The sequence below is a fragment of the Aedes aegypti genome, chromosome 2, assembly GCF_002204515.2.
Source record: "Aedes aegypti strain LVP_AGWG chromosome 2, AaegL5.0 Primary Assembly, whole genome shotgun sequence".
NCBI lineage: Eukaryota > Metazoa > Arthropoda > Insecta > Diptera > Culicidae > Aedes > Aedes aegypti.
The window spans coordinates 244,496,766-244,512,567 of NC_035108.1; the positions used below are offsets into that span (position 1 = coordinate 244,496,766).

A 15,802-nucleotide genomic window follows, 5' to 3' on the forward strand; every position below is an offset into this window, starting at 1 on the left:
AGAATGTCGATTTCTGCCATTTTAAGCATTGGATTCGACATCTTCAGACAATAGCACTAAGGATAAAAAACATCAAGGTTTGTAAATTTCATTTTTAAGCAGACAAAAATGGGTGGAAAACTTGGTGTTTACTAACCGAAGTTCCAATTTGAAACGATTCAATTTGTGCTTTTAAATTACAATTTTACCTTTTCCATGTTGTTTTATTGAATTTCATAGGTTGGACTCCACACGATTTGATCCATAACTGTGGGGTCATGGTACTATATGTGAACGAATTTCCAACAATTCTAATTTGCTGAATATTCTGAATAATCTGGAATCTCTGGAAAGACAAAAAAACCTCGAAGTTAAATTTTTAACGCAATTCCACGAAAAAAAAACTCTCAGGGAATCAGTAGTGTCATTATTGATTTCATGTCTGTAGGAATTCCAGGAAGATTCTCTGGTCTTTTTTCCACATTAGTTCCTGAGAAATGTTTTGAAAAAAAAATTGTTTGGATCGCTGAAACTATTCCAGAATGAATTTTGAAGTAACTAATACCTATAGAAGCCTCTAATGGAAATTCTACCACAAAAAAAAACTGGTGGCATTAAAGAAAACTTGACCGAATATTTAGAGATATTCATCGTAAAATCCCTGGAGCAACTCATAAATGAATTATTTCAATGTTCCTGAGAGATCTTTCGCATGTAGCACTGAAAACGTTCATGAAGGAATCCTTTTAGATATTCCCTGATGAATCCCTGAATTTTCAAGAGGCATCTATAGAAAAACTCTCAATGGAATCTGTTAAAACAACCCTGAAAAAATCTTGAAGAAAACCTTTGATGCATTATTGTAAGCATCACGTTGGAATTCCTTATGCAATAACTACTGTAGCTTTTTTTGTTAATGAATCGTCATTTTTTTTGGCTTGGCGTAACACAGGTCTTCTTCATCGCAATTGTTCAACTGTATGGAACCCAAATGTAGTCGATCCCAACGTTACATGGCGAAGTTGCATTTTTCAAATAGTCTATTATAAATTTCGGACCATGGAGCATTATCCACGCTGCTTAATCAACGGTGAATGTTGAATGCAAAGGCAAAGCGCTGACGGGGCTCGCGAATTTCGCCAATATACCAACGACTCGGCGATATGCAGCCGTGCATAGTTTCGTTACATTCCGCGAACATATCCCTGATCAGCTTAGGACAATAATCAGATCGACACTGTGTCGAGAATCGAGAACTGAGCTCGTTTGCTCGTATGGAGAAAATGATGACTGTGATGATTGCATTTTCGGCCTATCCATTCAGGAGAAGGGGGCCTTGTGAGCCTCGGAACAGTGAAACATATTTTCGACGACCACGACGATACTCTCGCTCGGTATGCAATGTGCTTACATACAATAATGTAGCAAATATGATTGCAAACTATTTTCCGCTTCCAGTCTTGCCCCTCTTTTACCGAATAGGGAAAGGTCTGTTTGAATGCACGGATGAATGCGTTGCAATGCGAATTGCGATTGGCTGACGGTCACGGATAGCGCTGGAAACCATTTATCATACGTTTGTGAATTTGTGCCATTCCGAACAGAGGTTTTGTGATGAACTTTAGAAATTCGTCGGCCGGGATATTGGCAATGGACTGCAACCTCGGCTTTGGACTGGAACGATTGTAAAGTAGTGGGAGGTATTTGGATAATCATTGTTTGCTAATAATTATTCGGAGGTATAATGCCTCAATTTCATGTTTCGTTTATTGGAAATTCTTCCAACAGTGCTATGATGATTCAGTGGAGAATTATACAGACCTTGACCGATGGGTCCCAACTTGACTCAAATATCTAAGCTCGGTGAACTCAGAATCCACGTTTTTATTCTCAATTCTTACTCAAATAGGATAAAAAGTTAATTGATATAAGATTTAGAATAAAACACGGCCTTTTTGACTGGAACCTCCAAAATCTACGTTCCACTAAATCCGGCCTTTGAATACCACACCGATACGACCAGATATGATGATATGCAATTGGTTTGAAATTAATAAGTTTGTAAAACAATGCCTTTGATGAACCATTTTCCAGAATCACCCAGTCAATAGAACGGAAAGCATCGCCGCAATACACACATCAATGAACAACACGACACCGTCGTGGTGTGAAACCATTTCATAATTAAATTGTTCCCCTTGTTCTTGTTTTTCCAATCATTGCAGGAGCTGTTTAGTAGGACCACAGCTGGAGATAAAAATCTGTACACTAGGAACTGTGATAAACCGCATTGCATATCCTGCAGACTACTGCCACCTGGAGGGAGCAGGAAGACAATCACAACCGATGCCAATCCGGTGGATGGCCTGGGAGAGCGTCCTGATGGTAAGAGCTTGCACAACTTTCCTCTAATTGTATGGCCTGTGCAGTGCGTAAACTGTAGATAATAGCCGCTCGGATTACGCTTATATGTCCCGGCAAATGAAACCACATGACCTAATGCAAACTGAGCTGATGTCCCTAATTAATTAAATTTTCACCACGCACGCAGGGTAAATTTACATCAAAAGTCTGACGTGTGGTCGTTTGCTGTGACGCTGTGGGAAATCCTGACGTTCGCCCGGGAGCAACCCTTCGAAAACCTGAGCGACGAAAAGGTGATTGAGAACATCGGGCACATGTACCAGGACAACAAGAAACACGTAAGTATTTTAATATGATTTTGATTACATTCTCGCCGTATGGGTTGATATAGTGGATTGATCAGGGCTGGTGGTTGGGTTTCTTGAGTTGAGTTTTCAGTTTTCTGGTATCAGTTTTCAGTTTTCAGTTTTCAATTTTCAGTTTTCAATTTTCAGTTTTCAGTTTTCAGTTTTCAGTTTTCAGTTTTCAGTTTTCAGTTTTCAGTTTTCAGTTTTCAGTTTTCAGTTTTCAGTTTTCAGTTTTCAGTTTTCAGTTTTCAGTTTTCAGTTTTCAGTTTTCAGTTTTCAGTTTTCAGTTTTCAGTTTTCAGTTTTCAGTTTTCAGTTTTCAGTTTTCAGTTTTCAGTTTTCAGTTTTCAGTTTTCAGTTTTCAGTTTTCAGTTTCCAGTTTTCAGTTTTCAGTTTTCAGTTTTCAGTTTTCAGTTTTCAGTTTTCAGTTTTCAGTTTTCAGTTTTCAGTTTTCAGTTTTCAGTTTTCAGTTTTCAGTTTTCAATTTTCAGTTTTCAAACTTTTTGAATTCAAACCTTAAAACGTCTCTGTAACCGTTATGGTGACCGATAATGGGGACTGATAGCTTCCGATTCCAATCGAATCAATAAAGTGTCACATGAAATGACGGCTCTATCGAATTCAATCGACGTTGTCACTAAGTGGAAATATGGAAACCTGAGGCCGCCAGAGAGGGGGGAAATATGGAAAGCTGAGAAACTGACACCCGGCACATATAAAACCAATTAATTATTCAATCGAATCGAAACGAGAAATAGCATACCAAGCTATCCACGGGTGAACCATTTCAACATCGATCGGGGTTGAAGCCAAAAGCCACAAATGTCGTTATGATTTGCATTTATGATATTGCGAGCTATTCCACCTCTGACTATTCTGATCAGTCCCTCAGGTTAGAACTCTCACCGTTGTGGAAAATCATTTTCATACCCTGAAACATGTCGGATTTCAACGTGGTCAGTCTCTGGGATTTCAGCTCAGCAGCAAATCCTCTCAATCACTATCAGATATGCATTAGTGATGGCGGAGGAGGCGGTAATCATTTATTAACATCGCTGACCTCCCAAGTAACATTAGTAGCTGAACAATAGTTTATTAAACTGAAATAAGCTTTAGCGTAATTCGTTCAACTCTTATTCGGCAAAAATGTTTGTTGTGCTATTCCTCGGCGACGATGATATTGAATGAGCAGGACTACACTTTGGATGTGGATTATTTCTACTTGGAGATGTCATTGCATTGTCATAATTTTACCGGAGTAATGGAATTGTAATCATCCTTCTTTACAATATTTATGAACTTTCGCCTAATAAACTGCAGTTCAGCTAACAGGGTTACTTGAAATGAGTCAAAAGATGTAAAAGTTCATTTGTTAGCTAATAAATAATAATCATTAAGTCCATTTTCACTCCAGCAATACAAGTAAACATTAAAATTTCCATTTGGGTTTTGGTTAAACATGATTTTTGCTACCGGAGATAAACCTGGGCTGAAAATGTCATCCAAAATGGTCGAAAGAATAGATGACGGAATGCACATTAATATGACAGAATAGTGTTGGATTGATTTGAAAATACATTTACTCTCAATAACTATGCTTTTCCATTTTTGAAACCAAATTTTGAAAAATTTGACCACTTTCAATGCTTACCAAACACTTCAAAAATCGCTTCATGTCACCTTCCGAATTGTCATTACCATGAATTTCATCGTCGTCGGCCATCTCTTAAGTAGTATTGACTGCCACATTCACTAGCCTAACGAGCATCGAATTTCCGCCTGAATGAAAATGAAGTATCCTCAAGCGAACCGACTTTGCACTCAAACAAAAAAAAGTCTTCCCACATTGAGGAGGGTACGTCTAACGAGATTCCCAAACTTCAAACTAGATAGACTTCAAACCGTCCGAGAACAGGAAGTGCCCTCCCTCGGTCCAATCGCTTCTTATTCACAAACGATGTGCTCTAGAAAATGTCCACTTACACTTTCTAGTCCTTTTTTTCCTGATTTTTGTCCCTACAAAAGTCTCCTACACATCTGTACTTAGGCCTAAATTTGATTCGTCGTTAATTTAGCATCCTTGCGAGCAATGTGGAAGTGTGCAGCCTAGACCGGATGAGCAGGGAGGTGTGGAAAATAGGGGAGACTTCACACTTTTAGCTAGACGTTTTTGTTCGTCCGTCATCACTTAAAACAAGCAGCTGAAGGGCGCAGAAATGCGAACACTTCAAAATGCTGACTGCGCTCTTATGTTGATTGCTTTGTCTTTCATCGATTAATTTCGATGGATGTCATAAGCCTTAAGGTTCGTATTTTCCGGATACAAGTCAAAAAAATGTTGGAAATATATTTTATTCTAACAGTGGATACTTGCAAGGCACTTCCTACGATAAGTTCTAAGTGTCAAAATTCAACTCCTGGTCGGTTCAAAATCTTTTCGTAACGGGTAACCAACCCTGGTGGGAAATTTGCTTGGAAGCCATCAGGAAAAATCTGTTTTACAAGGTAGGATTTTACCAATGCCGCCCCACTAATGACCAACTAAAACTAGAATATGTACTGTACTGTACTGAATTGCTCAAGTGGTGTACAAAGTGCACATTACCCTTGGCCTCAGAACCACCTTACGGTATTTCTTCGGGGAGGAGACAGTACATATAACACTTGACACATTTAGCATAAATAGCCTAGGCAAACTGCTTCTAGCCGACTTGAACAAAGCTACAGGGGACCAGCATCGGCAGTGCTAATCCTCTGCAGCCAACTCTTGGTTGGCCTGCCATATGCGCTGCAATTCTAGCATAATTTGAGCGACAGTCGTAGTTACTGCAATCCAGCACTCGGCATCCGCACACATTTTCTCGATTATATTGTCATGGGACGTGTCCTCTCCGCATGTAGCGATCATGCGATCTTTCACAATAATGAAACGGGGGCAATCAAACCACTTGCTATTCTTAAGCACATGATCCTATGCGTGCTTTCCAACCGCGTTAGGTTTCTGCTCGTTCTAAGCGCTTTTGAGCAGACCTAAGTACGCATAGCGCCACGCCTACTAGAAGCTTGCGTTTGCTGGCAATTACAGCAGAGCTATTAGATATCATCCTCGTCGCTATAGCTGTAGATGCCCTTTCACATGCATACCCAACGGGCCTAGCGAAGCTGAACTTCTCATCGATCATTACCCCAAGATGCCTAAAGTAACGCTTGGACTCTATGGTGTAATCACCTACCCAGATAAGCACCCGTTACTCGGACTTGCGGTTATTGACCACCACCTCAGGCTTGTGGCGGTCCAGTCCTAGATTCCTAGACTTCATCCATTCCTCAACTATGGAGATAGAGTGCGCTGTTGTCAACTCTACTTCCTCCATCAATTCGCCGTAGATCACTAGAGTGATGTCGTCGGAGAAGCCAACAATCTTAACACTCATCGGAAAGGGCAGCCTCAGTACCTCATCGTACATCGCATTCCATAACATCGGCCCCAGGATTGAACCTTGAGGTACTCCCGCAGTAATTCGATCGCTTTTCTGCCCCTCCTCTGTGTCATACAGTAGAGTCCTACCGTGAAAATAGTTTTCTAGAAACTTACACAACTGCACCGGGACCTTGAGGCGGTGAAGTGAGTGGGCTATCGCTTCCCAGCTTGTTCTGTTGATCGCATTTTTCACATCCAGAGTGCCAACCGCACAGTAACGAATGCCGCTCTTTTGATGCTCGACTGCCACCTCAGATGTCTGAACGACCGACTGGATAGCGTCCAGAGTCGATTTACCTTACCTGAATCCAAACTAGTTGTTGGACAGGCCAGCCGCACCTTCCAAATACGATACTAGCCTGTTGAGGATCAACCTCTCCAACAACTTGGCCGTCGTTTCTGGTAGACAGATAGGTCTATGCGTCGACGGATCACCTTGTGCTTTCTCCGCCCATTTCTGATGCTTCCATACATCCGGGTAGATTCCTAGATCAATGCAGCGTTGCATCGTGGTTCTGTACGCATCCAGATACGCATTCACAGCCGCCTTTAAGACAACATTCGGGATACCATCGGGTCCCGGTGCCTTGTTTGATAGGAATGATTTCACGACTTCTACCAGCTCTTCTTTCGTCACTCTTGCCACTTCTTCTCCTTCATCTGCCGCATACGGCGCTGAGGGCCATGGGCTTATGTGATGTAGCGGGAAGAGTACATCGATTATTGATCGCAGCAACTCGGGCGACTACTCTCGCTATGGCACCTTTGGTCTTAGCCATTACCGCTCTGTAGGCGTCACCCCACGGACTCGAATTGACACTCTGGAATAGACTATCAAAGCATGCCCGTTTTCGACTCTTGCGTTCCTTTTAGAAAGCCATCTTTGCCTCTCTGAATGCTGCACCGCGTTCTTCTCTTTGTGCTTCTGTGAGTGCGCGATGCATTCTTCATTTAGCTCGAAGGCAGATTGCTCGAAGATTTGCAATTGATTCGTACCACCAGTACACCGGTGGCTTGTTCTCTGTAGGAGGGGCCTTTATCTGCATGACACATCACACGCTCGTGATATCACAGCAACTAGCTCTCCACCGTTTAGGTCCAGAGTGTTCCGTTCACGCCTCAGGGCTTCAGTGAATACTTCGCCGTCGAAGCGCGCTGTTTTCCATTCTCGGGCTTGGGTCGAGTTACATCGCACTGCCTTCCGCTCGCCTGGTATTATACTATAGCGAATCGATTGATGATCGCTATGAGTATAACCGTCATCAACGCGCCAGTTCATGGTACCTTAAAGGTTAGGACTACAAAACGTCACGTCGATAATCGATTCTGCACCATTTCTGCGGAAAGTACTCACTGTTCCCACATTTGACAGCTCTACATTTAATGCAACCAGTGATTCCAACAATTGCTGGCCTCTTTGGTTGGTACAGTGGCTACCCCATTCTTCTGCCCATGCATTAAAGTCTGCAGCTATCACTACTGGCTGCCGATTAGATAGTTCGGCTATCATTCTGTGGACCATTTTAAAGAATTCTTTAATCTTGGGGGCGCGTAACAACTGCAATAGAACACGCCGTTGATTTTTGCTAACATCTTGGGGAAGGGGTATCGTCTGTCCCTATAGCTGCTAGCAGTTAAGACCTATCCGCCACCCAGTTCCCGTTGTTGGCTGGTATGAGGTATGGGTCCGATAGTAACACCACGCCAGTCTTGGTTTCCGAGACTGACTGCCAAAGCAGCTGCTTAGCTGCATCACAGTGGTTTGAATTGACCTGTGTTACTTCCGTTTTGGCTGCTTTGATACTTCGCTTGTGCCCGACATTTGGGTTCGCCTGTTAAATGTCCGTTGTCTGCTTTGTCAACACATATTAAAACTACAAATGAACTTTAACACTTCACTTTTTGCAAAAAAATAAAATACTAAAATCACTAAGGTGAGCAAATATTTTTAAACTCTAATATGTGTTGCTTATCTTGACACATATTAGGCACTTAGCGACCTGTTGTATGCTCAGTCGGCAAACAGATCAGCCTACCTTGAGAATGTCCAAGTTCTTGGCTTTGTTGGCTTCTGCGACCGGCAGCCACCTGGGTGCCCTTTCTAAGGTAGATGTCCTTACTGGCTACGTCGATGTCACACTGCGCTTTGAGGGTAGCCGAGGCCTCTGCTGCATCGGTGACGTCATCCAGATTTTTACACTGGGAGTCGCTTCTGCAGTCAGGGATCTTACATCAACCTCATCGCCAAGAATATTTTGTGCCAGTTGCTTATAGACTGTACCCCTTTGCTCCTTCTTTAAGACTAATATCATTTCACTAATCCTAGTCCGCCTTATGCTCCGCACATCTGCGCCCAATGGCGATAACTTCTCTGTGCTTCGCATCGCCTTCAGAACCTCGACGTATTTCGCTTCCTCCGTTTTGATAACAAGGGCCTTTTCTAAATTCCTACGTTTCGCTATTTCCGGTTTGCATTCTCCTTGGGCTCCGTTTTCGGTTTTCTCCTTTCTCTCTTTTTTCCGAATCGTATCCACGGGTTGCTGCTACCTTGCGCCTGTGGTTCCTGTGGAATGTGGATGCACTGCCTGGTTCTGGTAATCCCGTGGCTCTTTTTCTCGGCTTTCTTGGACTCAGGCTTCGTGTTGGCTTCTCAACCGTTGCCATGTTCTCTTGATCGCGGAGCGCCAGCTTTTCCGCTCTGAAGTACGGCCGCGTAGATTACTTTTCCCTTAGCAATAGGTCGTTTCACCACGTATTCCTCCTCGGAAGGACCTCTTTTTCACATTGCGTATCGAATAATATCATCAGATACATTCGCATTGCCTGTGAAGGAAAACGCTTCAGTCTAACCCCACTTACTTTCTCTGTTGCCTTTTACCTTGCCAAGTTGTGCCTTGGCTTTCTCGTAGTCCTGCTTTGCAGCTAGGTCTGATTGTCACAATTGCTTTTGCTCTTAACGAGCTCGATGATGACACGAGTTGCTCAGCATCTGCCTGCATTTTCGGAAGGTACTCCCTATTCCGATCCATGGCCTTGATTAGCCTCGGGCCATCGGTCATCTCACATGTCTGCCGTCGTCACTGTATCTGGGCGTTGTTCTCTCCTTCACATTCCGCTAATTGTTTATTTTGGTTGATCATCTCTTATGGGTCCCCCCAAGAGCCGCTATCCATCTCCGCTGGAATAGTCGCCTTTATGATCCCATGGTTATCTATCCACGCATGGAGGCAATGCTAAGGTTGGGATGGTCTTTAATGTGAAACTATGTTCAGAGCCGGATCAGCGCAAGTCAGGTAAAGCCATCTGAGCCTATTCCCGCTCAGTTGGAACAAGCAGGCGATGGATTTGGAACGTACTCTAAGGCTTGCCACGGTTTTACGAAACAGGGGAAGCCTGCGCCATTAGCCCACTCGCCGTTTCGGGCCTGTGTCACCCGACCCTACTACACTGATAAAAATCCACACGCTCGATCTGTGTGTTTAAAATTATGGATCGATTCATGAACGTCCATATCGATTTGCTATGATTTTCATGCAAACTTCGTGTGTGTTACACATTAAATTCCTGTGTATTGCTTCATGGATTGATTCATCAACCGACAACAGGGATTCCATATTTTTTCCACATAAGTTCCCGAAGCTTTCTCTTCAGATTCGCATGTGTCAACCTATGGACGCATAGATCATCACTCCAACACGGATTCAGTGTGTTTTGCTTATGGTTACCTTGTGTCATAATCATCATGTTCAAGTTGGTCCATTCATTGATTTGCGCAATGAGATTGTTATGATGAAATCCATGAGCTATGCTATCGATTTCCATGTTCAAAGCTTCTAAATTGTTTGTGATCAACCCATGGGATGCATAGTGAACTGAATTGCGGTTGGACCTCGTGTCGAACACAAAGAGAAGAAGCAAATTTTGAAGCTGAAAATGAAAAATGAAATGAAAATTTGTGAATTCGATTTTTCTTTTATTAGTGAAGTTGACCGATGTACGAGAGTTCTACCTTTCTATAAGAAAACATTGATTATAATGTATAGCTTAGTAGAAAAATCGGATTCCACTAACAGATTTTCCTGGCTTTCAGTTTCGAAAAAAATGGAATATGCTTATCCCTGGCTTCTCAAATTATGGATTTGCGGCGCCCCGCTTGTTGCTGGCTCACGGGTTTGAAAAAAAAAATCAAGAGAGCTTGCGACAAGCAGAGGAGCCTCGGATCCATATTTTTGGGAGCAAAAGTTTTTCTACCAAATTTCTTCTTACAGTCCCTTGACATTTATGTTCTATCACACATGACCATCTAAAGCTACTATATTTAGAATTCAATAAGCAAATCAGTTGGTTTTCATGATTTAATATTTGGAAATTCATGTTTGTTTCACATGACAACCTAATGTTGATACACATGTTATTATACCGTGAAATCAATGATGAAATCCATATGGCTAGCACACTCAAATCATGTGGTTTTCCTCATTGCGCAAATCTATAAGTAAAACACACGACCTTGACGTGTAGATTTTTCTCAGTGTAAGGGAGTAGAATGTCGCCGCTGTCAGCCTCAACGCATATTATCCAGTACATACAGTATTGGACAAAGCATATTCAACTTTTTCGATTTTCCATACAAAATGACCAGCTTTGGTAAGCTAGATATCAGTTATTTATGGATCGATTTGAAAGAAATTTTCACAGAACATCAGACATAACTTGAATTTTGACATATATTTTTGAGTGATTTTTCCAATCACGAGTTTAAAAGCAGTAACGGGTTGACAAAAGTCAATATTTTGCCAATTTTTTATAATTCACATAACTAAGCACATTAAAGAAGTAGCTTCAGGATATCTACAGCAAAGTTGTAGATCTTGACGAGATAAACAAGTTTTTGTGTAAGGCAATCAGATTTTGAGATAAATAGTTTTGAATTTTTCATCGAAAATGTCACATAAGTAAAATCGTTGTTACATTTGAATCCGTGGTTGGAAAAATTGTTCAAAAATTCAAGTTATGTCTGATGTTCTGTGGAAATTTCATTCGAATCGGTCCATAAATAACTGAGATCTAGCTTACCAAAGCTGGTCATTTTGTATCGAAAATCGAAAAAGTTGTATATGTTTTGTCCAATACTGTATACCGTTACTTATCCTTCGAATTCCTGTGAGTGTAGGCTAGGGTGCTTTGCTACTTCAAGCAGCACTGGTCGCTTTGACAGAAATGCATTCGATAGTTTGTGGTTTTATGAAGGTTCATCAGAGCCCACTGTGAACTCCACCACATCTTGAGCAATTCCACAACTCGCAGAGGACCTGGGGAGGGTCCGTTTAGCCCCTGGACTTTCGCCCTGCTGCCCCGGAAGATCTTACCTCGTAACGCACCACGTTAAGGTGATCTGCCTGCATTACATGAAACAATATGTGACATGTAAACTGCACTAATAGGACCGGTAGTCTTCTACGAGCATGAAACGTAGACTAAGTTTTTAAACAGCAGGTGATTTTGACATTGGGGCTCAGATAGCCGTAGCGGTAAACGCGCAGCTATTCAGCATGACCAAGCTGAGGGTCGTGGGTTCGAATCCCACCGGTCGAGGATCTTTTCGGATTGGAAATTTTCTCGACTTCCCAGGGCATAGAGTATCTTCGTACCTGCCACACGATATACGTCTGCAAAAATGGTCATTGGCACAGTAAGCTCTCAGTTAATAACTGTGGAAGTGCTCATAGAACACTAAGCTGAGAAGAAGGCTCTGTCCCAGATGGGACGTTATTGGGATGGGACGTCCCAGAAAGAAGAAGAAGTGATTTTGACATGCAGGAGAACGGAGTGTGACGGCAAAAAATGAACCAGAAGTTTGTCCGATTCTACGGCGAACCCAATATTCAGAAGGTGACCAAATTATGAAGGACACGATGCATGTTGCAAGAATGCCAGCAACCCTGTGAAAATAGTGCTCGTTTTAAATTCGGTGGGATCAAGAAGTCGATTAGTTCGGTGAGCTAGGTCGGCGCATCAAATGCACAACGATTCACTAGAATAGGACAGAACCGAGGTTGGAGTGATACGACCACGAACCAAGCATGGTGGCGTGAAATTAATGATTCATCTTTTTAAATGATACCTAAACATATTAAATGACAGCTAGCCTTCTCGTAAATCGTCGAGTTCGGTTTTGCGTCGTCCGATCGATTTTGCTCACAATTTCGCGCGTTTTCATCGCCGGAGATTTTTTTTTTTCCTGTTTGGAGCGTCTTGCTGGGTAGTGCTTCGTGAAGCCCAAGCAGAACAGTTCGGTTTTGCGTCGTCCGATAGATTTTTCTCACGATTTCGCGCGTTTTCGTCGCCGGAGAATTTTTTTTTTCCTGTTTTGGAGCGTCTTGCTGGGTAGTGCTTCGTGAGGCCCAAGCAGGACAGTTCGGTTTTGCGTCGTCCGTTAGATTTTGCTCACGATTTCGTCGCCGGAGATTTTTTTCCCCTGTTTGGAGCGTCTTGCTGTGTAGTGCCTCGTGAGGCCCAAGCAGGACAGTTCGGTTTTGCGTCGTCCGATCGATTTTGCTCACAATTTCGCGCGTTTTCATCGCCGGAGATTTTTTTCCCCTGTTCGGAGCGTCTTGCTGGGTAGTGCTTCGTGAGGCCCAAGCAGGACAGTTCGGTTTTGCGTCGTCCGATCGATTTTGCTCACAATTTCGCGCGTTTTCATCGCCGGAGATTTTTTTTTTCCTGTTTGGAGCGTCTTGCTGGGTAGTGCTTCGTGAAGCCCAAGCAGAACAGTTCGGTTTTGCGTCGTCCGATAGATTTTTCTCACGGTTCCGCGCGTGTTTTCGGCGCCAGAGATTTTTTTTTATATTTTTTTTTCTCTTTCTGTTTTGGAGCGTCTTGCTGGGTAGGTATTTGGGAAGGCCCAAGCAAGACAGTTTGTTTTCGGAACGCCAAGAAGTTTTGCTGTCAGTGTCAGTTTTGTGTTCAGTCGAGAATGGATTACCAACTGGTGAGTTCGTTTCATGCTTATGATAACAGATTTTTTCTTGAAAGCGTAACTTTTATGCAATACTAAAACAAACTTTGTATGGTTCGTCACTATAAGTGTCGGCATTATGCTATTTTTTTATACAATTTCAATAAACATATATTTTTCTCTTTTTGACATTATTGAAAATTATCTTTTGAATTGTTCGACATTGTGAATGTTGACGTATTTTTTAAAAACTTCTACCATATAGAGACGAAATGCACAGTAATACTCATATGTCATTTTCAAACAAACTATGTATGGTTCGTCACTACAAGTGTCGGCATTATTCTTGTTTCATATAATTTAAAATATATACATGTTATTTTCAGTTTTCGTCATTAATAAAAACGTCTTTTGAATTGTTCGATATTATAGATGTTGACGTATTTTTTAAAGTTTCTACCAAAAACTTCTCGAGACAAAAATACAAAACTAGCTTTAAATATAAGTCGTATATTTCCCCCTTGTCCATGGATCGCATCACCGACCAGAGGTGACTCCCAGATCTTTTCCTCCCTCACTAATAAACACCCTTCCCGTGGTGATTGTGGAGACGCAGAGGTATTCTCGGTCTCTAGAAGCAACAATCATTACACCCTAACATTCCTTCCCCATCCCAACTGACTGTAAGGACTTGGCCGGCGCCGTTATTGATCAATAATATTAGATCTGCTAAAATTGCACTTCGAGAGTAAGCGGAAACTCCCATCCCTTATTCATTTGGATCGTAGTGCAATTCTTACCAGTTCCGATCAATCACGGAGTAGCAACCATTGACATGTACAGTCAGTCTATGCTATGCTATGCTATGCTATGCTAGCCTTCTCGTAAATCGTCGTATCATTTTCTGTATTTGGCATAAATAGCCACTTATATCTCTCAATTTAAACTCTTATTCACTTATCTGCTTACATAAAGAGCAAGAAAGTGCAAGATTGTGTGAAAAGCGAGGACACATAAGATCCGAAGAACACAAAATCGAACTTAACGATCGTCTCAAGTGGGGATATATATTTTGCAAAAAAAGGGAATTTCGCTATCATGATTTATGTCTTCAAATTGGTCATACTCCTGCTCCGTTTTCACTCTTATGTGACTTTAAACATAAGAAAAACTCCGTTTTTGGAGTGAAACTGAATCAAAGCTATTTTGTTCACCGAAAACGAAAGAAATTCCTCCGCTCCTGCCCTAAAGGCCTTCGCTGCAGGTAATAAAATTGATAAAACTTCACCCTCACCGTGTTTTTCCCGTCTCTCTCGTTTTTCTGTTTGTGTGCGCGGCGATAGGTGTATTCGATTTGCGAAATATAATAAACCGGGAATGGAATTTTATCCCGGCCCCATGCTTTCCGGCACACCGCATTCCGACAATTCGGTAGCCCATCCCGCCCTCTGATTCCTGCAGGCAAAATTTGATTTGAATCTGATACACTTCTGTGCTGTTTTGTTACTTCGGCAATACCTGTGGGGGTGGTGGGCGTTGAGTGGTGCGATTTACCGTTGCCAAGCCATGATACCACAGCTAGCGAAGCATTACAGGATAGTAAGGGAGCAGAAAACCTTCCAGAAATTTGGGGGAAAATTGAATTCCCTCGACGGCAACGGTTGGTATCTTAATTAAAAAATTGTGCTGCTCTTCTGAGGTCAAAAATACAATCCTGCATTGTTCGATTTGTGTGTCGACGGTATGTTCATGTGTACGCATCATGTAAATCTGGAAAACATTCCCAATTGATTGTTATGCAGGATTGCAAATATAAATGGCTGTTATCTTTAATTGGCATTTTATTGGCATCGATGAGCACAAGCATATAATTTTGTTCTACATCTTCTCTTTCTTAGCATTACGTCCCCTTTGGAATGGACATTGCTTTCCAGCTCAATACTCTAACAATTTCTAGCACTTCCATAATTGTTAACTGATAGTTTAACCTGACGCAGTTTCTGTCAGGACATGGTTGCTATAGTCAGTACCTGTTAAAGTCACGCTTGGAGAAGCAGTTTGCCCATAGGCTACATGTGTTAAGTACTATATGCACTGGCACCTCCCCGAAGGTTATCGAAATGTGGTTCCGGGAAGAAAAGGGTCTGAGGCCAAGGGTAATGTATGTGCACTCTGTACACAACTTGAGCAATTCAGCGAGAATTGCTAATGTACAGGGCTGGTTTTAGTGGGTCGTCGTTGGTGCAGCATTCCCACACTCCTTGAGTAACCTTCTCAGGGGGTCTGTATGGGGATTTCCCCTAGTAAAAAAAGTTTATTTTTTATTCGTGTATCTTGTGGCATACATGATAAAACTTTATTCACCTGATTCGGGTTTTGCACGGGGGATGCGTACCGTGCAAAAAAAGTTTTCAGTTCAAAATTTCAAAAACCGTGCAAATAAAGTGACACCATTTCTCGACGTTTCATGCAAAAATAAAGTTTTGTCGGAAAAAATGTATGGAAACTTTTTTTGCACGGCCGTATAACAAAAATCCGTACAAAAACAGAATCAGGTGTATCCAAAAGAGTCGAAGAAATTTTCATTACAAAAACATGAACGGACCGGGATTCCAACCCAGACACCCTCAGCACCTTGCCTTATATCCGCGAGCCTCAAGAAGAACCCTTGTCT

At 42.1% G+C, this 15,802-nt stretch overlaps 1 protein-coding gene across 1 annotated transcript in view; it reads left to right on the forward strand.

The window, feature by feature from the left end:
• The window catches only part of LOC5575443 (discoidin domain-containing receptor 2), a 918,178-nt gene that overhangs the window by 867,885 nt on the left and 34,491 nt on the right, over positions 1-15,802 (forward strand). The window contains 3 exon segments of the mRNA XM_021844675.1: positions 2,205-2,364; positions 2,531-2,545; positions 2,547-2,681. Of these exon segments, the coding sequence (XP_021700367.1) occupies positions 2,205-2,364; positions 2,531-2,545; positions 2,547-2,681 (310 nt within the window).